Source organism: Geospiza fortis, unplaced genomic scaffold (assembly GCF_000277835.1).
Source record: "Geospiza fortis unplaced genomic scaffold, GeoFor_1.0 scaffold194, whole genome shotgun sequence".
NCBI lineage: Eukaryota > Metazoa > Chordata > Aves > Passeriformes > Thraupidae > Geospiza > Geospiza fortis.
This window is the reverse complement of record NW_005054322.1, coordinates 1,546,771-1,570,403: the sequence shown is the minus strand read 5'-3', so window position 1 is coordinate 1,570,403 and position 23,633 is coordinate 1,546,771. Positions and strand designations below refer to the sequence as shown.

Sequence of the window (23,633 nt, the reverse complement as noted above, 5' to 3'; positions counted from 1 at the left end):
ACCACAATAAATGGCTTTGAGCAGTGGAAGATCCTCAGAATGAAGAATTAACAATTAATCTAAATATATTTTATTTCAGTTACTTGTAGGACTTCAAGTTATTTCATGCTTGTCTGGAAATGTGAGGATTGCACAATAGGAGATAATTTGAAGCACTGTACTGTGTTTTAGGGCTGTAAATGCCTTCTCATTTACCAGAGGATAAGAGCATTTGTGTAGGTTCTGGGATTAACTCATGGACTAATATCAGCTCCACACCTGTCTGCTGTTATGGGCAGCCTTATCCTCACACTTGGTACAGGATAGTCGAGGTAATTGACCCATGGTGTAATAGCATTAATTAACTAACATTTGTAAGAGCCACTGTGTCAAGGACTGTAAGAAGCTCACTGAGATGTGAGATGGTCTGTTACTTGCGTATTTGTCTGTAGACTTTGATCCCAGACTTTGAGTTGTACAAAATGAGGCTGTCTCACTCTGTTTTGAGTCATCTCACTCCAGCATGAACACTCTGAGAAGATTTGCTTCTTAAGATCAAGGTCTAAGATGACCACCTTCCTCAGTTGGTTAGAAATTTTCATTTGAAAGGTTTTTGCCAGAATCCAGCGTAGCAGCACTTTAGTCCAAGACTTTGCTTTAGCAAGATACCAAAGTACTAAAATCTGTCGGAATCTGTTGCATCTTTGCTGAGCTCATGTTTTACTCATCATATTTATAACCAATGTGTGTTTAAGCTTTAAATGGAACTTAGGAAAAGAAATACTTGGTATTTAGATGAACACTTTTAAAATACTGGAAATATGAAAGATGAATCTCCTAGATAATGATGTTCCAGCTGAGGTTTTCTCGTCCTGCATTTTTGTTACATGCATAAAATATGCTACATAGTTATGTTTAGAACCATCATAGTCTAATTATTCCATTCTATTATTGAGCGATAAAGTTTTAGAGATTACACTGGTGCCTGAATTTCAATGAGTTAATTTAATGATTTTGAGGTTTGCAGATGCTGTACTAATTCAGAGCATTACAGAAGCCTGACACTACTCTTCTTTAAACTACAAACCATTAACTGAGATCAATAGGAAGCCCTAGCAAAATATTCCCTAAAGAGCTTGGATTGCTTCAGTTGGCATAGCTGAGACAAAGAAAAGGTGAATTCATGTGAGTGACTGAAGGTAGTAGACTCTGCTTTTCAGATTTTTGTACCATTTCCTTTCTCATGCTTGCTCTTCATGTCACCCCAGAGAAGACGGCAGAGCTTGAAAGTCGGGTTACCAGGACATCCTGTGTCTGAATTCTACAGCTTCAATAAAACTTATCCATTGTTTAAGATATAGGAGGCTCTTTGTAAGCAAGTCATAATATAGTAATGTAGTTATTTTGCACTTTGAATAATAATATACTGTAACAAAATCTGGCATCTTGTGACCAGAAAGAACTTTAATTTAGTGGCTCATTGGGTTTGCAGACACAGAAAGGTTTACAAAGTTGTCTCTGAGTGACTGTTAAGATGTTGTACTTATTTATACCTCCACATTTAATAGTGACAGATTAAGTGCTGTAAATTATTATCTCAGAGGTTTCAAAACATCTGCTATATTTTAATATGAAGTTATGGAATATGATTGCAGATACTTAATTAAAATATATTGGAGAGGCAGTCCTTTGGAAGCAGTTGTTGAAATTCCATATTGAAATATATATTGAAAGGCCAGCATATCAAATATTCTTGCATATCAGTATTTCTTAGTACTAGAGTGAATCAAGTGGGAGAGTTGGAGTTAGGTAGTTAGAAGAGATATCTGATGAAGGCTGAAAAAAAAGGGGTTTATTTACTTCAGAAATAGATCATTAAAATAAAGGTAAACATTGAACAGTCAAATTCACCACCAATTAAAATAATGTAAAATAAAGAATTTTTTATGAGGTTATGACGAATTATTTGTTTTAATTCATGTACTGACAGCAGAAAATTTTGTTTGTTTGTCTTTACTTTGGGCCAGTAATTTTGGCTTTCAGCTGTTAATTCACTGTTAAAAACCTCAAAATTGTAATTATTTCTATTACTGAGGTAATTAAGTAACCTATTGGTTTTATTCTCTAATTTATTGCATGGTTTAATTATGTTGTATATCAAGTAATTAGAATTAATTTATATTACATAAGTATTCAAATGACACCTTCAGATTTTCCTTTTATTGATAGAAGACTTGTCTTGCAAAATGGTTTTCTGCCTCTATAAATCTGACAGTTAAGCTGTCAACTTCATTGAACCAGTAGAAGATTCTAATAGCCTATTGTATTTCCAAAAATTAGGGAACTAGATTTGAGGTTTTTTGTCTTTTTTTTTCCCATCTCTATATAGTTTTGCTTTTTATTTTATGTGTACAACTACATAAATCGCATCCCTGGTTTAAATTCTTATTACTGCAGCCTCTTACATTAATAATTATTACATCTAAGGAAATCCTACATTATTTTGATTGGGAGAGCAGCTAATCAACTTAGTTAGTACTTGAGAGGTGTATTGCTCCAGGATTGTGTTGCAAACCACATTGTCCAGAATGCCCGTTTTTGTTTACACTTTGTCTTCCAGCATTTACATGAAATGAAGGAAGCTTCCCAAACACAAACTATGTAATAAAGTGTAGTCTTTTCTGTTCAAGACAGTCAACTTAACTGAGGCTGGAATAAGTAGAAAGATGTCATAAGGTTATGTGCTGAATAATTGAAAGTGTGATGTCATGTTTTTGAAGATTTGCTGATTAAGATGAATCCACTGTGTGGATATATATGTATTTCACTGTCATTTCTGTCTGTACAAAATTAGACTTTGTTTTGCAGTGTCTTTGAACTATGTGAACATACTCAGTTCAATACTTTTACATCCCTAGCTGCACCAGCATCATAAGTTATACAATGGCAAAATATAAAATTGATTGTCAAGATACCAGAAGAAAAATCTTCTGACATGGCTTGAAACACTTCATATAGTAAACAATTAAACACCCAAAGTAACAAAAATGACTTCTTAAACTATACTATCTGTAAAATGAACATAACATGAAATCCCCTGGAGTAGCACTACCCAGTCTGGAGTTTGGCTTCTTTTTATCAAAGCAGATTAGAAAGGGAATTATAAAATAAGATGTGAGATTAATTGAATGAAATGATAATCGTATTGGAGAGTGAAATTATAATATTTGAGAGTGTGTGTGTGTGTGTATACACATATGTATGTATGTTTGTGTATACAGATAAAAGCTTCCTATGTTGTCTTAAAGACATGTGTAAGAATGATTCAGCTTTTAACAAAAATTAACCACTGAGTGAAAATTTTGTGATTCTCTGATTTATTAACTTACTGCCTTGGAGGTGGCAGTGGGTTTTTGTGCTGGGAAGTTAGCCACAGCCACATTGTCACAAACTATAATTTAATGGACTCACTAACACTTCAGTGTCTGTACCAAGAACAAGAAGTAAGATAGTGAAGTCTGAAGAAAGAAGAGACAAGCCATGCACTCCAAAAGTGTGAATGTTCCTATTCATTTTATTAGCTTCTCCTACAAAAAAGAGGAAACAAAGAGGGAAATATTAGGTAGAAATCAACAGCATTTGGATGAAATTAATATTTGTTTATGTTGACATAATATATCTTTTATCTAAAATAAAAATGCCTGTTAAGGAGCTCTGTATGGCAGCCTTTTATCTCATAGAAGTGATTGTGGTATAATCATATATGTGATATAATCATATATATGATATAATCATTTGAAATACTTCATTCATGCTTCTTAAATTGTCAGCATTCAACTGGATTTGTTTGGCTAGCAGCTCAGACTCTGGTATCTTGTTTTGATATGCAGGGCATATAGATGAATATCTGTGATGTAATGTGAGGAACGTTAGGATCATGTATTTATAATTCCTTATAAAAAGTGTGAGATTCTTTTTTCTTATTTTTGTATCTGTTACATGTATATTCCACTTCCTTTTCAGCTGTTATTTCCTACTATGGGGAAAGGAGCAATAGTTTGAAATATGTGGGATCATAATATCCATAGGCAATATGGACTTGATGGATGGTGCTCTGAGTCAAAGTGATTTAAGAGTGATAACTAACTTCATAATTTTTAGATACCTGTCAAGTATTTAATTTTCTTTTTTTTTGCTGCTCATCAGGAAAAAAAATTTAAATTGCCCTCCTCTCTTATTCCTGTATAGAAGATAAACCTTGCCTAGGTTTATTTATTTGTAGGTTTTTTTTACTAATAAATCTGTTAAGAACCTCAGTTTGCCTTCTGCTGGGCCTCATTTCTGGCCATGAGGCAAAATGTTTCACATACCTGATGTAACTGTGTTCTCATACTAAGATCCTTGGTGTAAAGCAGCTGAAATAGCTGGACCCTGCCAAGGCAGGGGCATAATTTCTTGTAAATACAATTTGCAGGAACTGTTGCAAAACCACCTGACTATTGTGTTAGCGTAAGGGGTAATGGAAGTAAAACCAGATCACTTGACGTATGGTACTTCAAAAATGGAAAATAAAATTGTGTGGAGGAAGGTGAAATCAGTGACTGGGGAAACAAAAATCAATGACTGAAATGAAGGACTGTTCCAGTTCTTGTCACATTTACATATTTATGCTCTCATCATATGTTGATTCACTTCCTAGGACAAACTTTTCTAGCCAAGTTTTCTGATTCAAAACTCGAATAAATTGAGGAGTTTATTTCTTTTAGCTGCTTTTCATTCTGTGCCATGGTATAGCATCATGAAATAGCTGCTCACCAGTTCAGGCCATTCATCCTCAATGAAACACTAACTACTGCAGACTGCTGGATTCCCTCTTTGAATACCAGCTAGCCTGGCTGACAGTACTCTGGTATACTGCAATTTCTCTGTCCTTTGTGGCTATTTAAATAAAAAAAGGAGTGGATAACAGTATCTGCTCTGTAATTTTGCTAAACTCACAGGAGAAAAATAGCTATAAAACCTACCCAGAAAACACTTGATTAACTCAGTGGGGAGGTAGGCTGAATAGTGACGATGTAGCCCCCTGCTCCATTACAGAGGGTATTGAATTAGTTGAATTAGTTCTTAAGTTACCTTAAGAACTAGTAATCATTTTAGTTACTATTACATTGATTTTCATTAAATTTGAATATCACATTTGGAACATGTGTAACTCAGTATATTTGTGGCCTAAGCTCAAAAATGCAAAACTGTAGTTAATCATCATCTACAAATTTAAAAAATTTTATTACAGAAGATAGAATACACTTTTTTGGATGGATGGTATGCCTGTTTGTCATCTCATCTTGGAATGGCATCATACATTCATAACTTCTTTTATTAAATACATTTTATTTTAAAGAACTAGCATAAGATTTTCAAAATATTTAAGGAAAAAGATAGCATTAAGTTTTCATTAAAATGTGGCATTTTAGTTTTTAAAGTGTCTGAATGTGGCTTTAGTAGGCCTTTATCTTACTGTGCAGTTTTTGCTGATACTTTTACTTTGGAGAAAGCCTGTTCTCATATTCAGTCATTTACTGGCAGTCCTTGTCAACTGTGGGAGTCCCAGGTGACTGGAAATCGGCAGATGTGACACCTATCTCTAAGAACAGTCAGAGCAAATTTGTGATTGTAGAATTCTATTACTTCAGTCCACTAAGTAGTCATCTATTTTAGTGTGGCTCAACAGGCTTCTAGTTTGCTCAACTCATGTGGGAAAACAATAGCTAGGGAATTAAGAGGCCTTAAAGCTGAACAAATACCTTGCAATATAGTCTTTGGTGGAGACATACCATTAGACATGTCTTTTACACATATCTTGAAAGTCTAACAAATTAGTTTCCCCAGTAGGAGAAAGTAAAAGCTCCTAATATTCTGTTCTGCTTCACTGTCATTTTTTTCCTGTTATCTTTTACTTGTTGGGTAGTTTTAATAATTTAAATTTTAGAAGTTGGATTAATTGTATTTGACTCATGAAAATGAACTTACAAGATATCATTTTCCTTTGAGTTTTGTGATATTTATTAGCATGGTAGGTTACAGTGACTCAAACCTCTTATCTATGGAAGATAAAACTGTACCACATATTTAATAGTTCAAGTTTTGTCAGCCTGCTGCAGCCAGTCACCATTTTGTTAGCTCCAAACCAGCCCAAGTTTTGCACTGTCTTTACCAGATGGTTGTTCAGGATCTTTTTTCATCATAAGTGACATCTGGACATTACATTGTTGTGATGTTTATGAGCTACAGAAATGATTGGAAAGAATTGGGTGGATGAGTTTGTGTGGGATATTGTGTGGGTGGTGGGAACAAGACATTCCATTGGAAGGGACATCTGAAACGTAGGCTGCAGATGTAGAGAATCCTTACCTCATTAGTTCTCGTGTTCACTGAGTTGCTTGTACTGTTGTTTTTTTATGTTCTTATGGTTGCTGTGCTTGAGATGTCATTACAGGGATCCAGATTTCAGAGCAGGGGCAAGTCATCATCTAAAAAAATCCTAAATTGTACCTTGAGGTAGCTCCTGTAAAAGACACAGTTATTGATTACTGTTGAGCAATTTCCAGCCTTTTAATTATAAAACAGTTCTGAAATGTAGTCTGTCCATCATATTCTGAATGATGCTCAGATTTGAAAAAAGTCCTTTGGAGTTCCCCAAGAACCTTCTTTATGGATTTCAGGACAACCAGAATGTTCTGGTGTCCAATAAGCATTTTCCTGAGAGAAAAGAGCTACCACTTCAGTTCTGGTATGTGAAAACTATACTGTTCAAATTCTTGTGGCTTTACAAACTATTTTGGTAAAGCTATGTAAAAATGTCTTCTTTCTCCAATGTTTTTGCATTTCAGTGTGTGCATTGTGGTGAGCTTTTTTCTGTCCTTCGTGTTCTGACACTATATAACTTCATCCATATGTTTATACACTGTGATTTATGTAAAAATTGGGGTTTACAGCTTCCTGCATTTTCATATTTTGCACTGCTCACCATAATTCAGCTACAAGAAAGTCAATGAAAGGCTGCCTAGGGTTGTCTTGTTCCTAAGGTGTTTTTGCCTTTAAAGATAATTTTTTTTTTGGTAGGCGCAGTGTGAAACCATTGTAAGCATTCTGCGTAATGTATTTGTTGCATAAAGCCACTACAAGGAGAGCAATGCTCTGTGAAGTGTTTCTGCTCTCAGCCTCTGGTAGCTGCAGGTATTCCCTGGAGCAGGTATCCAGGTTACCAGCCTTCCAGAGCTCTGGCAGCACAGGTGGGAGGCAGCAGCATCTGTCCTCTGATGAGCAAAATAGTCCCTTTGCTGCAGTGACAATAAATCTGAAAGTAAACTTTTAACAAATCCTTCTTGACCTTTTAACAAGAATGAATATGTTTAATCTCAGATTTAGTGACATGGTTATGTGATATAAAACCCACCCCGGTCAAATTTGTGTTTTATGTTAGACATTTAGAGTGAAAAAAAATAATGAGAGAGGGGGTCAATGCAACTCTCTCTGGATTCTCATTATAGAGTTGTGAAGATTTGTTTCTTGGAAGCATTTTTAAGAATAATTTTCAGTGACAGATTGCAAACTTACTTTCCTTCCTCTGATTTTTAAAATGCATTTTAGTTTCCATACCAATCCATCAATACATAGCTAAAACTGATGCTTTCAGAGGTTGCCTTATAGTATGCCTCCTTTATTGGAAAAAGTTACTACTCATTACCAACCAGAATGCAGAAATAGTATAAATCAGAGACAGATATTTCAGCTCTTCTGGTCTTAAGAGCAGACTTATGCTACTTAACAGAAGAACTTCAGAGGCAGATGAAGTGTGCACTTACTTCATTGTATTCTAGAGAACAATTTCCAGTATTCAGGTATGTTTTGAAGATGGAAGAAAGCACATCGGAGTAAATTAGTGCCCAGGGGGTGGTGGTGGTGGTATCATTGTTATAAGATGTCTTTGATTAGGAAATAAAAAACCATGGTTGTGCATTCAACCTTTCCTGAATCTCATTGTAAAAGGTGCATATAAGTAGGCAAAGGTAATTTGAAATTTTATTTTCCTGAGAAATCGAATTTTAAATACAAATTTTGAACAGTTTCCAGGTTCTGTACTTTTTAAATTTTGATCCTGTAAGCTGATGTCAGCCCAGTGTATGTAGTAAGCTGCTTCTCAGGATTGCATTGCTAATGGAGAGCATTCTCTGTCTCAAAATTAATGATTGTTATACACTTCCTTATATTTGCTGTCTACCCCTACAGCAGATTTTCTTCATATACCAGTTCAAGAGAGAGGTTTTTGTTAGTATTGGAAGCCTGTTACTTCAACACATCCATAGTGTGTGTGTGTCTCAACATGAGTCAACAAGATTCTATGGATACTCAAAATATTTTGAAACCATATGAACAGAATGTGTATTTTCCTCTGGCTAGTAAAAATCAGTCATAAAGTCTTCATAGACTTATAATATGCAGAATCCAACCAGCTTGGCAAATAAATTGTTTGTTAAAACAAGTTCTGGCTATGTCTCCAAGCTGCATTTAAGACAAAATAGCATTTTGTTCATGCCAGGTACTGGACTGTCTGCTGGAGACTCAGGTTTTCTATTCAAGCAGGTTGGAGCAGATTTTTGACATGACCAATAACCTTCCTAGGGAAGAATGTTAGTAGAAAATTTGTTCTTTGTACACATTTTATGGGATGAGGAGAGAGGTGATTTTATGTTGCCTGTTAGGTTGTGTATGATGTCCTGAATGAAGAAAAAAATTCATTGCTTTTTTTGAAGAATTAGTGGTTCAGTGAAAGAGAAATAATCTGAGGTTTTGTCCTTGTTTAATGGGTTTATTCTAGGTTCCTCAGATACTGATTGTGAGGCTAAATATAAAAGTGTTGTCTTTTTAAGAAGGGAACTTGATCTAGAGATCTGTACCAGGATTTACGAGTGCTTTTTTTCAGTAATGTTTGCCTGAGTCCAGATTAGATATATTAATAATTAGGAATTGTTTCCATCTTAATAGTGATGTGAAAAGTTTACTCCATGGCTAATTCGCCAGTCGTTAGTTATGCTTCTAAATTGCACAGAAGTATCTTGATTAGTCTTACTGGTTAGTGTTGTGGTTGTTTAACACCAGACAGAAATGAAACTGCAAATAAGCCTCTTCCCTTTCCCCCTTCCCCCTTGGTGAGAGAGGAACGAAGACCAAGGTGTGGGTTGAGATAGCAATTTACTGAAAGCAAACAGCAATGGAATAAGAAATGCACAGTAAAAGTAGCAATATTAGCAACAAAGGTATATAAAAAAAAAAGTGCATTACACACAAAAGGTGTTCACCACCTCAGCTTAGTTCTGGCTTCCCCAGACAAAGATAAGATGGTGAGAACTCCCACAGTCAGTGTTTCCTGTACCTAGCTCTGAGACAATGGAGAGCAGTGACGGACTGCCCCCTGAAAACCAGGTCGCATTATGCCATGCCACCTGTTTCTGGACAGCTCTGCTGGGACTCTGTTCTATGTGGCACTGCCACTTTTGACCAGTCCCTGCCTCTGGGGCTTGGTTTGGGCTGAGCTCTTCTCGTCCTGGTTTTGCTGCCATTTCATTCCCCATGGCCACTTCCTGCACTGGCATCTGCTGAGGTTTGGCTCTGTGCCAGCTCCACTTCCAGGCTGCTTTGCCAGACTCTCCTGAGGGATGGGATGGAGAGGGCAGGTCCTCATGGCTGGTCCTGGCCACCTCTCCCAGAGAGAGAGTGGAGGCAGTGTCCCACCCGTGGTGTGTGCTCGCCCTTTGCTTCCCTTGAAGCCACACCTCGTGGTGACCTGTGTGGTATAGACCAGCAGCCTGGCCATGCCCGTGTGGCTCTGAGCTCCAGCCCCTCTCTGAAACCAGGGCAGGTGTCTTCTGTGCCTCCTCAGATGGGTGTCTGAGTCAGTTGTGTGCTTTCAGCCCATGCAGCAATTAATTTGTTGTGCTGAACTCATCTTTGTTCCTACTTTATCCGTATGCATTTGTCTTTTATGCGTCTGCTTTCATATGTAGTTTTTCGGTGGGTTATTTTTGTATTCTGGTGCTTCTTCATTATTCTTTTTCATATCTTCCTTCTTTCTCACTGACCTATTTTTTGGCATCTATTGTATTCATCAGCGATTTTCATCTAGCATTATATGACAGGTTCTTCTGTAGGAGTTTATAGGAGACATGCTGGGAAAAGATTTCATTTGTTCTCCCTTTGCAACTGTGCTTGTGTCTGAAATTGTGTTTAGATGTGATAGGAATGCAAAGAAAGACTCTAGTGCCTCTAAATGTTGCCTGTGCCCAAACCTGCCACATTATTATCAGCTTAAATTTCTGCAAATCAGAAGAAGACAAGAATGCATTATATTTCAGAGTCTTTTACTGGGCAGTAATTATGAATATTAGATATCAAATGTACTTAATGTACTTGAGTTATTGTCATTGTAACAAAGTTGCACAAAATCATCAGCACCAGAGGTTAGTTTTACATTTTGGCTCCGTGTTAAGAAGCAGCCATATATAAACAACCAATAAAGTAGAAAAGAAACCATTTTCTAACCCTAAGTTTTCAAAGGATTATCAAGTTAATGGCTGCATTTTTATTCTGGTTTTGTAGAAGACCATACTCAGTCAGGGAATATAATTTTAAATTAAAGGAATCCTTTTAATTTTATCACTCTTTTAAAAATATGGTTACTTGTGGAACTATTTTACTTTCATCATCTGTGTTTGGTTTCAACACACATTCTAATAAAACTAAAGTGATGTACTGAGGATGAATTATGCTGATGAATACTCAGAAAAATATAAAGGAATACTGGACTTTTTTCTAAATGTCTTAATATGATGTAAATAGGTAAAACCCCCTTGATTGTGTTTTCTGTTAAAAATGCTATTCTAGAATTGTTTGGTGGTGTTAAACTACCTGAAAGTAGTAGAAAGAATATTATGTGACATCAACAAGAAAGGATGCAACATTTAAATATATATACTGTGTTTGGTCTAAAATTCTGTAAGGTTTTATATCTTATTCTGTTGGTACAAAATACTGGAACTTCTGTCAATCCCCATAATAGTTAAGCAGTAAAACTTCAGCTCATGAATGTGTTAAAGGTGGTCACATGTCACCCTTCCACCACTACTGAGAGTCATGTTGATTCTTACAGAAATAAATGTTGTTTTGGGAAAGTTCTTGGAAGAACTTGGACGTTCTTTTTCCACAAAAGAATTGTTTGAATTAATTATGCAAAGTTTATTTCTATTAAAATGTTGGGGGACTTTATTTTTTTTTAAAGTGTGCAGTTCGTGCAGCTACTGAAGGCAGAATCCTTGTTCTGGAAGGCTTGGAGAAGGCTGAGCGGAATGTCCTGCCAGTGTTGAACAATTTGCTGGAGAATAGGGAAATGCAGCTTGAAGATGGTCGTTTTCTCATGTCTGCAGATCGTTATGACAAACTTTTGCAGGTATGGAAATGCTATTTGAATTTTCTTTATTTTTTTTCCTCCTCTTCTTGGTAGTGCTGGAATATTATTGTGAAGGAGAGGGTACTTAGGACTCAAATGGGGGAAATTTCACCAAGGTTTCAGGATTTTTTTCCTATGTTGCCTACATATGAAAAAGAGTAGTCCATGTTAACCTTGTATGAAGCCTGTATGTTTCTAAAATGTGAAAGCCACAATATGAGAGTAACTAAAATGTCCTTGTGAAAAGATATTTAAGTTGAAATTGTTGCCATGAAGTTCAGATAATGCTTCAGCATGGCAGTAGCCTTGTTGCTAAGCTTTTAAAATATTAGGATACCAAAAGAATGAGGTCAAGATGAGTATCTCTATATTCAGTCACTATATTGGTGCTGTATGGCCTTTAATTTACAAAAGTATATGTAAACAGCAGTCTAAACTATAGAAAATGGTTAAAGGCTTTCCCTTTGATTGGAAATGGATTTCAGTGTCTGTTGTCATTAAAACCGTTTTCATTTCTTTGGGCTTGGAGTCCCACTGCTTGGAGGGATACTCTTCAGGCTTTTTTTTTTTTGACAGTTTCAGTAGTACTTTGCATCTTAGTTCCATGTACTGTACTTTCCAGTCACATACCTGCTTCCTCACCTACTTCCTCGTGTTTCTATTCTGTCACACCTGTGGTTAGGTGTATGATTCAAACCCATGTGGCAAAGCAAACAAATTTGCAATAAGCCTTCAGACACTGATGTCCATTGTGTGAGGTTGCCAGCTGTGCTGAAGTACCATAAAAAATTTTTTGTAGTATTTAATTAGTAGATGCAATTACTGGAAGCATTATTACTATATTTCAAAAACAAGCTTTTAAAATGTAATTGTATTTAAAGAATGAAAATGAGAATTCAAACTAAGATTTGGTTGTAAAACATCTCTCTTCCTTTTAAACACTTTTCTGATGATTAAACATTTCAAAACTACTGCCTCAGGCACACTGATAATAGTATATGAATTAAATAAATCTCTTGCTACAATACTAAATCTAATATTGTTGTTTTGTTGTTTGGGGACTATTGTATTATATAAACTAATGTTCAATTTTACTTCTCCTGTGTGAATAATTACTGAGCATTTAGGTCTGAAGGAAATGCATTCATGTATAGTTTCAGGGAGGACTTAACTGTGATGTGGATAGAAAGCATTTTTTTAATGTCAAGAATCCTTTGCTTGCCATAATACATTTAACATCCTCAATAAGGACACTAATTCTGAATTGTTTCATATAATACAGTATAATTTGTGAATGAAGCTTCTAAAATGGAGGTTTTAGTTGCCTTTACATTTATAAGAGAAGGGAATAAAGAAGAAAAAACCTTGTTCATTGTAACACACTTCTAATGTTTTAAAATAAAATATATTTTGTGGTCAGTTTATTTTCTGTTCTTTGTAAAAAGGTCTGAAAGCTATACCTAATTAGTCATTTTTTCTATGTTCATTTTGGAAAAGCTTGTTTTCATCATCCACAGATTTGACCAGTTTAAGTCTTTCTAGTTATTGCATGAAAGACAAGAACTTTTGAGAAATTACCACATTTAGGCTGAAGGACTGGGACTTTTAGTTGAGCTGGAGCTTAGTCATGATAAGTTTTTAATGATGCAATGTGGACTTTTTTTTTTCCTGTTGCTTTGTTTTAATTTATTTAGGAGCATACCAAATCAGAGTTAGATGCATGGAAGATTGTTCGGGTTAGTGAAGATTTTCGAGTGATAGCCTTGGGCCTGCCAGTACCTAAATACTCTGGTAACCCTTTGGATCCACCCCTCCGCTCTCGATTTCAAGCAAGAGATGTTTATCATCTGCCCTTTAAGGTGAGTGTGGTAGACTGAATCATTTGTATTGAGTAGAGATAATATTCTGATGTTATGTTTTACTTACCTCACCTCTGAAAAAAATTCTTGGGTAACAAAGAAAAATTCTTGGGTAACCTATCTTAAGGTGCATTTTTCATATTTTTGTCTTGCCTAATAAATTCATGACATGCAGTCTTAGAGTTGCTGTGGAATGTTGCAGCAGAAAAGTAACTTCCATAGCACAGCCCTAAAAGAAAGAATTTGATCTTTTTTTATTCTTAAATAAAATTAATTCTGTGTCAAGGACTGAGTAGAATCCCCATGTCTAAATTAGAGGGAAAGATAGAGAATGCTTCATATCATGACCTGTGACCCACAATATGATGCCAAAATTAATTTACTCTGTGATTTTATATTCTATTTCCAGGACCATCTTCAGCTGTTATATTCAATTGGATCAAACATTTCCACAGAGAGGTAATTTTTTATAATTAAAAAAAAGAAATTGAATGAAGAAACTATGTCCTTTCAGAATTCCGTGCTATTTTTGTGTCTCTATAGCTGCATAGAGACCAGAAGTGAAGAAGTTTTTAATACATGTGGGCATGTGCTTGCACAGCTTTTTCTATGCAGCCTTCATATAATGAATCCTTAGTGCTTTAGAACTTCGGTCACGCCTTACTTGTGTGCACTCAGAAGTAGTTTCAGCATCTTTTACTATATTTAACTTTTTATGCTCTAGTATTTTAAATACAGATAGCATGTATAAAACTCTGTAATTACTTTTTCATATGCAGAATTTCTCAGCTCCTGTCTTTTGCTACAACTCTCTGCTCTCAAGAATCTTCTACACTGGGACTTCCAGATTTTCCTTTAGACAGCTTATCGGCTGCAGTTCAGATTTTGGTATGTGCATACATGTGCTGTGAAACTGTATGGGTTTAAGATCGCTCAGAATTAGATTTGGTTTATTCATGTTGTTAGAAGATTAACATGAATATTTGAAAAAAAAACCAACCTGAAAACACTAAGAATAGTTTGAGGGAGAAAGGTCTCAGTCAGATATCTCTGAATAATACTTTAACCAAACATATAGTGTAATATTGAAGAACAAAGTATGGTATGACATAAGATTTGTGTTATTAAATGTATCTTAGTGCTCAGTTATTTTCCTCCCTCTGGTAAATCACCTTACCAGACTTCAGGGCATCTACAGTTTATCTGATGGCACTGAGGTAGCAAGTGGAGAGAAATAAAAACCACAACCTAGAAGTGTTTTGTATTTAATGTTACACATGTAAATCAGATTGATCGCATTACAGAGATACCTGTTGCTCTCCACTGATGCCTTAAAGGACCCAAAACAAATGTGGGAATAGGAAACAGTTAAACTGTATGAGAAGAAGCCTACGTTAGGTCTTTGGGCTGACTGGTGAATTTAGAAGGAACAGAAATGGAGAATTATGTGAAGATGCAGGCTGTACACTCTCGAAGATGCAGTACTTCCTGACAGCTAAGTCCAGAGGGAAATAGGAATTGTACATCTGCAGAGTTCACAGTGATAGGTCAGGCGACTCAGGACTAAAGCTGTGTCAGTCTTTCTGCTTTCCTGGATAGTCCTTTGTCCCTTGGACTTTATAATTACATGGTAGAAAGTCAAGGACAACATGGAAGGTGCCTCCTGATGGAAGTCAGGAATGTGAGATCTGTATAAAGAGAGAGTGGTTGGTGCCCTTTTGCATGCAGGAAGGGATGGTCAACCCAGGAAGGTAAAATGCCAGGAGAGTTTCTCAGACCCACTCTCCAAGATGCAGGTGTCTGTAGAAAGAACTTTAGATAGTTCTCTGTTGTCTCATGTGCAGTCATTTTATCTATGATACTGCTCAGCAGCAGATCACTTCCTACATATTTTATTGGATTATAAACATTAAGGCATATCAATTACTTGTGTTACTGTGGTGCTCAGTCCCCTCAGTTGTGCTGGATACTTAAAGACAGAATTTGTTTTCTGAATAAGGAGTCCTGCATTAGTTATTAAGAAGTGATGAAAATTCAAGTTCAGTGAAATGAAGTAGTATTTGAAGGGCTTTGGGAAAAAATATTGTTGGATTTTGAAATAAATTGTAACTTTTTATTCTTTGAGCCGCAAAGTGAAAAATTATTTTTAAATGAATGCCAGATGGCTTTCAGAGTAACAGAAAGAAAATGAGCCCTAAGCTATTATCTAAACTATTGAGTGAAGGAAGCATTTTATTTTACAGTAGAGAATGTGAACTGTTACCATTGTATGACAGTGTCTTTTTTAGGTAAATGGAAACTGTTTCTTTTAGAATTAGTTTTAATCACTTGGATTTCTAAGCTGTGCTCAGTGATTTTGAGCTACATCATTTTTCCTTTGTACATTGGGTCAGTGCCATACTCTGCTTCTAGTTTAGTTAGTTTGTTTGAAAGTGCAGAGTGCATTGTGATGAGTAGTTTCTTATCTTCTGTCGTAGAGTCACACAGTCCCAAAACATAATTTCTTAGTTTGAGAACTCCTGCCTGACAAAAGGGAAAATTTTTTGTAGGGTCTTGTTCTGAAGAGGCTTATTTTATACATTCCATTGTAATTATTACTAACTTGAGATAATGTGGAAAAAGTACATGGCATGTCTTTATATATAGATGGAGGACTTTTAAAATGCAATAAAGGGCTCCCTGATCCTTGAAGCTGTACATTTACTATAGTGCAATAAATGGTTTATTTTTACTGGGTTTTTTTAATGTGGAACATTATAAATAGTGTTACTGCTTATAAATTGAATTATGCATTTCATAAAATATGCATCTCCTGGTTTCATTTCCAAGGAATTCTTCTTTCAGTTGTGTGCTTATGTAAATTCAAGTGTATAACTGAAAATCAGTTAATTTTATTTGAATTGCTTTATTTGCTTTGATGAAGGCTTAAAAAGATAGTGCCAGTCAAATGACTGTTTTCCACTAATGTTACACACAAATAGCCCTTAAAAATTTGCAATTCAATTTCGAAGCAAACAATCAATATTTAATAAATTGAGAGAGAGTTTGAAACACCTTTTTTCCACCAGGAAAGGCTTTATGCATAGTGTCTTCAGTAGTCATAAATGCATTTCTCATTCTTTATTGCTGCAGCAAAATAGTCAAATGTGTTTCTAGTTCAGGCAGCAATTGACAGAAGAATTAGTACTTAAATCTAACAGGGAGATAGTAAAAAAATAAGGTACAATATAATAGAATCAAAATTAAATACTATAAATTGCTGTGAATGTGTAGATTATTACTGAAATATAGATTTCTTGTCATATGGGGTTTTTTTTCTAGTTCTGTGAAACTCATTTACCTGTGGTGGGATTTGTCTCTCTTGGCCATATTTGTCTTTAGGTATCTGAGCCACTCACTGTACCTTTCATTTATGCACAGGAAAGAAAATAATTTTTAGAACATAGTTCTTCTAATCTACCTTGGACACTTAAATTTTAATGAATTACACCTGAGAAGTGCCTGTTTCAACATCTTGTCAAATACTGCTTGTAGTGGTCCTTTGTATATTGCCCTTACGGTCTTATTTTAAGTTCAAAGCTGTGCAGAATTTTGGGTTAATGGCTGGTGATAGAATGAGCCAATAATTTTTTCAATTTTTTAAAATTTGAATTAGGATTCCTTTCCTATGATGTCAGTCCAGCATGTTATTGACCGGCTTTACCCCTATCATATTTTCCTTGGAAAGGAAGGCAGGACTGCAGTCAAAGACATGTTAAAAGTAAGTATTGAACAATATATTTATATTATAATTCTAGGGAGTGGTGGATTATGGCTGTAGTTCTCCTGATTAATGGTATACCCTGATTTAGGGCAAATTTATGAAGAAACTTTGGAAGTGGTCCTTTCTAGAAAGCAAATTCAAGTGACCTCTCCCCCCCAGCTGGTTGGGGAGGTAAACCAGCTTTGAGAAAAGTGGAAAAAACTGTTTATTTAAACAAGCAAAGTACTCACAAACATGGAAAAATGAATAATATTAAACAATTGAACCTCTTGCTGTTCTGAAGAGATGGGAAATTCAGAGTCCTTGTCGTGGACTCTCAGCTTGCTCAGTCTCTTATCAGTCCCTCCTGCGCTGGAAAACACTGCATCCCGGGCCCTGGTGGGCCACAGGTGTGAGCTACCTGGTGTTTTAGTGTGCTTTCAGTCCAGAGCAGGGCTGAACAGTTTCAAGAAAACAGAAAAAAACAAACACAGTGTGGGGAACTTCTCTGCCTTAGCTAGCTAAAAACTAACTAAAAGCAAAGGAGAGCCCTGTCCCTCTATCTGTGCTGCAGACAATGTGCACTGAGAGAGCGGGGAATTGGGGGGGAGTGAAAATGAAGCTTCTGCACACACAAACTGTGCGCCACCGCTTCCCCCTCCCTTTGCTCTTGGATCTGGTTTTAAAGGTGTAGAACTTATTTCTGGGCTAAACAGATGAATGGGGATACAATTCAGCGCCATAAAGTCACCCCAGGACATGGTACTTCATGACTTCTGTATAAAAACAGAAATCTTAAGTAAATTAAATGGCTGCATTATTGCTGATGCTCAAAACTTTCATAACAGTACTTTAAAAAGCCCCCATAAACTAGTTAATTTCATTATAGTGAAAGGTGAAACCTCTAGGATCTTTGGAATATTTAGACCTCAGTTAAAGACTACAGAAAAGTCCTCATTATATAATAAGTGGTTAATAATTTGAAAGTAGTTACTTGTATGGTTAAGGTAGTCAAATGCTTAAAAAATATCTCTGGCATTTGCCATTTAAGAGAAGATTCTAAAAGGATTGTAAATATCACATGTACAAAGTACATTCACTATTGCATGATTATAGATTGTATTACTTACTGGATTTGGTCTGTGTTACTTTTGGTTGCTTCTTTGTTGGTCAGATCTGTTTTGTCGGTTTGTCCGTGTTTAATAGTAAAATTAAAATTATGATGGATTATTTTATTTATCTTTTAAAACTTAAGCTCAGTGTCATCTTTCTTTAACTTTTGATATGTTGTAGCAGTTACATATGTTGCTGAAAATTAGCATTAAAGCATTTTAACTAGCTCTTTCAGTCCTGAAAATTAGATATTATTTCTATGTTCATATTTAGAAATAACCAACTTCATAGCTAGCAAATATTTGGTTTCCCTAAAACCAAGCTTATATGTCAGGGAAATGTTTGCCTGACATCCCCACTGATGCGTTCTTTCCCCCTTCTCCCCCCTCCTTTTTGCATTGGAGTTCAGTCCTGTATTCCCTATGTAACTGGGCTGCTCTCCTACTTGTCTTCCTCAGATTTGGGATGGACATCCTTACATTTGATTAGAAGGTTGTCCTGAATGACTTGCTAGTTTTCCTGAACCGTCAAAGCTGACTCTTGTGGGGTCCTACCTACCACTTCTCTGAGTAAGCCAGTATGGCCTGAAGTCCAGGACCTGAAGTCATTTGTCACTTGTCTTTAACTGTTGCACAGGAATTTCCATCTGAATATGAGGAAGAACTGCTTTATTGTCTGGGTAACCCAGCACCAGAGCCCTGAGAGGTTGTGGGATCTCCGTCACTGGAGATTTTCTAGAACTTTATGGACACAATCCTGTGCTACGTGCTCTGGGATGACCCTGCTTGGGCAGGGAGGTTGGAGCAGATGACCCTCTGTGGTCCCTTCCATCCAGACCTTTCAGTGGTTCTGTGTCATGCTTTCCTTCCACCACAGTATGGGCTGATTAAAGTTGCCTATAAGAACAATTGTCTGTGTGTAAATAGACTTTTATCTGTTAGCAGAGCAGTAACAGTCACTTCTATTTTAATATGCCCTTATTTTAAATACTTTGTCATTTTGTTTATTCTGTCAATTACAGATGGTGAATGTCTTTGTGTTCTACACCATCAGTCTAATTTTCTATTTCTTTTCTTTAACTTTGTGTTGTGCATGCTTTTGCATCTTGTATAAGACTGATTTGGCTCATAAAATTTTCTTTCTAAATAATAATCTGCTTTTGAGTACCTCTTTCATAGAATTTTCTGTGTTAATTTTCCTCTTTTTAAAGAAAGTCTTCCTCGTCACTACCTTCACAAAACTTACTATGTCAACAAATACATATAATCTTATTTGGAATTTAATTCTATTTGTGCACCACAAATCTTGTTAAGCAATGAACCTTAAGAAATACAGAAAATAACTAGTTGCATTGAGGAACATCTGTTTATAATGATGTTATAAGCATAGCAGCTCCAGAACTGTATAAATTTTAATAAGAGATTATTTTTTGCATTTTATAAGGATGGGGAGGGAGAGGAGTCTAGCAGAAGCAAGAGTCCTCTTTTTCATGGGTTTCATAAGAGTGTCCAGATAATAACTGCTACTGAATACTTCTTTCTGTGTAAAAGGAAATGCTAATCTTAACTGGGTGGTAACAAGAATTGAAAAAACCCAAAAAATACTGGAAGTGTGTTGGTGTTGATGGATTAACTTGTGTATTCAATCACTTCTTAAGCTCAGCTAACATTTAAAGAAAAAAAAAAACAAATTTCAGATAATGGAATGTACAGTTTAGGTGTCACACTCAGAGGCAGATATGGGGACGTAGTAATGTAGGATAACATACCCTAATTTCAGGGTATTTTCCCTTCCAGTAGCTGTTGGAGCTGAGAAGTGAGATAGCCTGTGGTTATGCCAAACAGGTAGTTTTGGCAGCTGTTAACTGCTGTCCATGCTTCCTGAAGAGATCATATTCTTTAACCACTGTCTTCCCAAATGTTATCTTCAGCTTGGAGAAATCCTTTCCTTATGCACCTTGCTAGGCAACACCAAGATCTAGGCATTACTTGTAATTCTTATGCTCAGAAATGAAATAATGTGACATATTGACTTATGCCTTCCCTGGGAGGGAAGGTATTTTCTTGGGAATGTTTGTGGATGAGAAGCTTCATGTAAGCCAGCAATGTGAGCTTTGAGCCCAGAAAGCCAGCTGTACCCTGGGCTGCATCAAAAGCAGCTTGGCCAGCAGGCTGAGAGTGGGGATTCTGCCCCTCCATTTCCCTCTGGTGAGACCCCACCTGGAATGTTGAAGAAAAAAGGATGTCTATCAAGCAACTTTTTAATTTGATTCTAACATAACTCCTTGTTTCAAACTAGTTAGCATAAAAAAAATGCATTTAAGGATTGTGCACTAATCCAGCATCAGCAGTGGTCTTTAGAGGTGCTTAACATACAAAAGCATTGTACAAGTGCTACAGTTTGCAGCACTCATTAGTTCACTTGCTTGCAACAGTCAGGACAAAAGTACCAAAATAAACTTGCCATTTATGTGGCTTTGTTTAATGTTATTTGAAGTTTCTGCACTTTGGCAACTGTATCAATTTGTATTCTTATTCTTAAAGATGATCCTTAACTCAGAAGATCTGGCAAAGGAAAATATGAGTTGGTTGGAATTTTGGTCTTCAAAATTATTCTGTACTTTCATGAAATACTGGCATGAGAAATTATTTTGACTGACAGATGAACATTTGAAATATATTATTGTAAAAATTATGTTAAAAAGTATTTGTGGTTTTTCTCTGCAAGACTGAGATATGGAGATATCACTGATTTCAAGGAAAACAGCTTCCAGTTAAACATTGTCAAACAATAAGCTTGAGCTTGTTTCCCACAGCACTGGAGTTTTCTGTATGCAACTGAGAGGCTTTTATAAAAGTGATTGGTTCATTTAGGCTAAGCCTGGTGGGGAATAAGAGGCTCCATATTTTCTATACTTATTTCTTCATTGTGCCATAATCTTTAGTATTTTACAGCCGATTTATTGGATATTTTGGATTTACTCTTTCAATTCTCACATGCCTTTTGTGCGCCTTTTTTCACAGTATTGGAAACACCCACTGTTTGGTTTTATTACCTTCTAATCAGGTGAATCTTTCCATGAGATTTTAGAAAAATACAGACAGAACATATTTGTCTTAGTAAATGAGCAAGTCACTTTTAGTCTATATCCTTTTTTTAGCTTCACTCTAAAGCCCTAGAATTTTCCTACATTTTTTTTCATGCTTTGACTAATTCTGTGTTTATTGTCTTGATCTTATATCAAATAAAAGTTTTTTTGTTGCCTTTACTCATTTTTATATTACTTGCATGCCCACTTTAATCTTACCTGACCTCCTCAATGAAAACTGTTTCCCTACCTCAGAGTACATAGGAATGCTTGTAAGACTGGAATTCTATTTCATGTCTAGACAAGAAAGAATTCTTCAGAATTCTTTTCTCTTCTAAGATATTTCTGTTACAAATTTTGTTCTAAGGAAGGATTTGTTTCTCTCTTGCTCCTTCCAAAGTATTTTATAATCTTTGGGGTTTTGCATTAATAGATGCTCTTAGTGCCAATACATACCATTGTAGTGGAATCTGTCAGACTTCATATATCAATCCATCCCATCTTGCCTTTGCAGTTCCTATTTTGCTCCTTGTGAAGCAGTGCAGTCCTCTGGTTCTTTGGAAAATTGTCTTTCCTTCCCATGCAGAGAATCTTCCAGCTTTTGCATGTCTCTTTTGGATAGCCTAGCTGCCTTGTGGGTTCAGCTGAGTGGTCATCTGCAGCTCTGGCTCATGTTAGCTCTCTGTTCCTATGACCAGCTGGATTACTGATGTATTCTTTGCATTTTCCATTTTGAGATATTGCCAATTGTTAGATGCTTCCAAGTGGTCAGAATTCCTCTTCCTTTTTTCCCTAACTTTTACAGTTTGCCTTTTCTTGCATGTTCTTAGGCATGCAGAAATTGGCCTGCTGATTATGAGCTGGCAGACCACTTTCCTGGTTTTTGGTGACTGGTCTATTCCTTTTGCTTTCCTCTGAGTCAGTGAGGAAAGCACTGCCTGCTTCTGGCTTTCCAAGTATCTCTTAAACTTTCTGATACTGAATGTGCTCGGTAGTTGTTCTCTCAAACCACAAATATATTTTCCTTTGCAGCTATCAGCCCGAACATTTTATAGAGGAAGTTGTTTCTGGCTCAGCAGAAGTATTTAATGTGTTGTACATCCATTTTATGCCATTCTGATTCCATTTCTACCTATCATAATTCTAAATAAAGAACTGATTTAAAGAGACCTGTCTTGGTCTGAAAGCCACAGGCAGTTTTGTTTGCTGCTGCTGTTCGGGTGTAAGTGTGGTATTTACTAGAGGTGTGAGGTTGTTTAATTACTAGAGTATTCAGTTCAGCAACATCTATGTAATTACATGTGATAAATTCAAATTAACTTAGATGAATTGTGTAAATTGTGTAGATTGTGTAAATTCAGTAACAATTTGCACATAGACATTCCTCTTTCACTGCCTTGACTTAATGCCTAAAATGCTACAGAACCCTCAACAACAACAAAGAACAACAAAGAAAATCCCACCAAAACAAAAAAAAACCCAACCAGTCAAAAAAACACCGTAGAAATTTTAAACTCCTAAGACCTTTGTGTGCAAGTTCTGTTGTTGCTGTCTCTAATTCCTTGTTATCCAGTATCCAGCCTCTGCTGGCGCAGGTAATCTTACTCACTCACAGTTGTTTTCTCTTGTTGGTAAGGGATTTAGTGTTCAAGCAGTTGGAAATTTTGTATAAAAGCACCCTTAATTCTATCCAAAATGCCATTAAATTAGTAAGAATATTGCATTTATTAATGGAGATAAGAATGAGAACATTTGGTAGCTGCTTTCACAGAATCATAGTTGGAGTGTTTTTTAGAATCATACTTGGAGATAGTACTCAGTAGCCATTCCTGTCCTCTCTTTTTGTCTGAGAATTTAATGGTATCTGAAGTAGACTCAGCTGTTACAATAAGAATATAATTTTGTGCAGCCCTTTACTAAAGCACATGTATCCTAAATATGTGTTTAAACATAGTGTTTTTGTAAGCTTTTGCTCCAGAATGGAAATTTATCAAGTGAAGAAGAGAAAAAGCTTTTGTAAAAATCTGTCTCAGTTTTGTTTTTGAACTTTAATAGGCAGTGCTATGAATCCTAGTAGTAATAATACTATATGCCTTTTAAGAGAGATTTTACATTTATGAATTCTGTTTAAAAAACTTGGTTTTCTTAGAATGCTAATGAGCTGGACAGTACTCCTTTTTCTTTTGTTTACTCAACTTTCACTCTGTTGAATAAAATGGCTCTATGAATTCAGTAGTTCCAGTTATTAGCTTTTTTTGTGCATAAAGTCCCCAATATGACTGTCATTACTGAAGTTATTTAATGGTTTTCGTGCTTTCTAGGTACAGCAAATACAAAGAATATAATGCT

General features: G+C 35.9%; 1 protein-coding gene across 1 annotated transcript in view; it reads left to right on the top strand.

The window, feature by feature from the left end:
- VWA8 (von Willebrand factor A domain containing 8) overlaps positions 1-23,633 on the top strand; it is a 168,820-nt gene that overhangs the window by 13,452 nt on the left and 131,735 nt on the right. Inside the window, exons 4-8 of the mRNA XM_031056817.1 lie at positions 11,315-11,482; positions 13,177-13,341; positions 13,751-13,800; positions 14,121-14,229; positions 16,997-17,101. Of these exons, the coding sequence (XP_030912677.1) occupies positions 11,315-11,482; positions 13,177-13,341; positions 13,751-13,800; positions 14,121-14,229; positions 16,997-17,101 (597 nt within the window). The remainder of the gene's footprint in view (positions 1-11,314; positions 11,483-13,176; positions 13,342-13,750; positions 13,801-14,120; positions 14,230-16,996; positions 17,102-23,633) is intronic.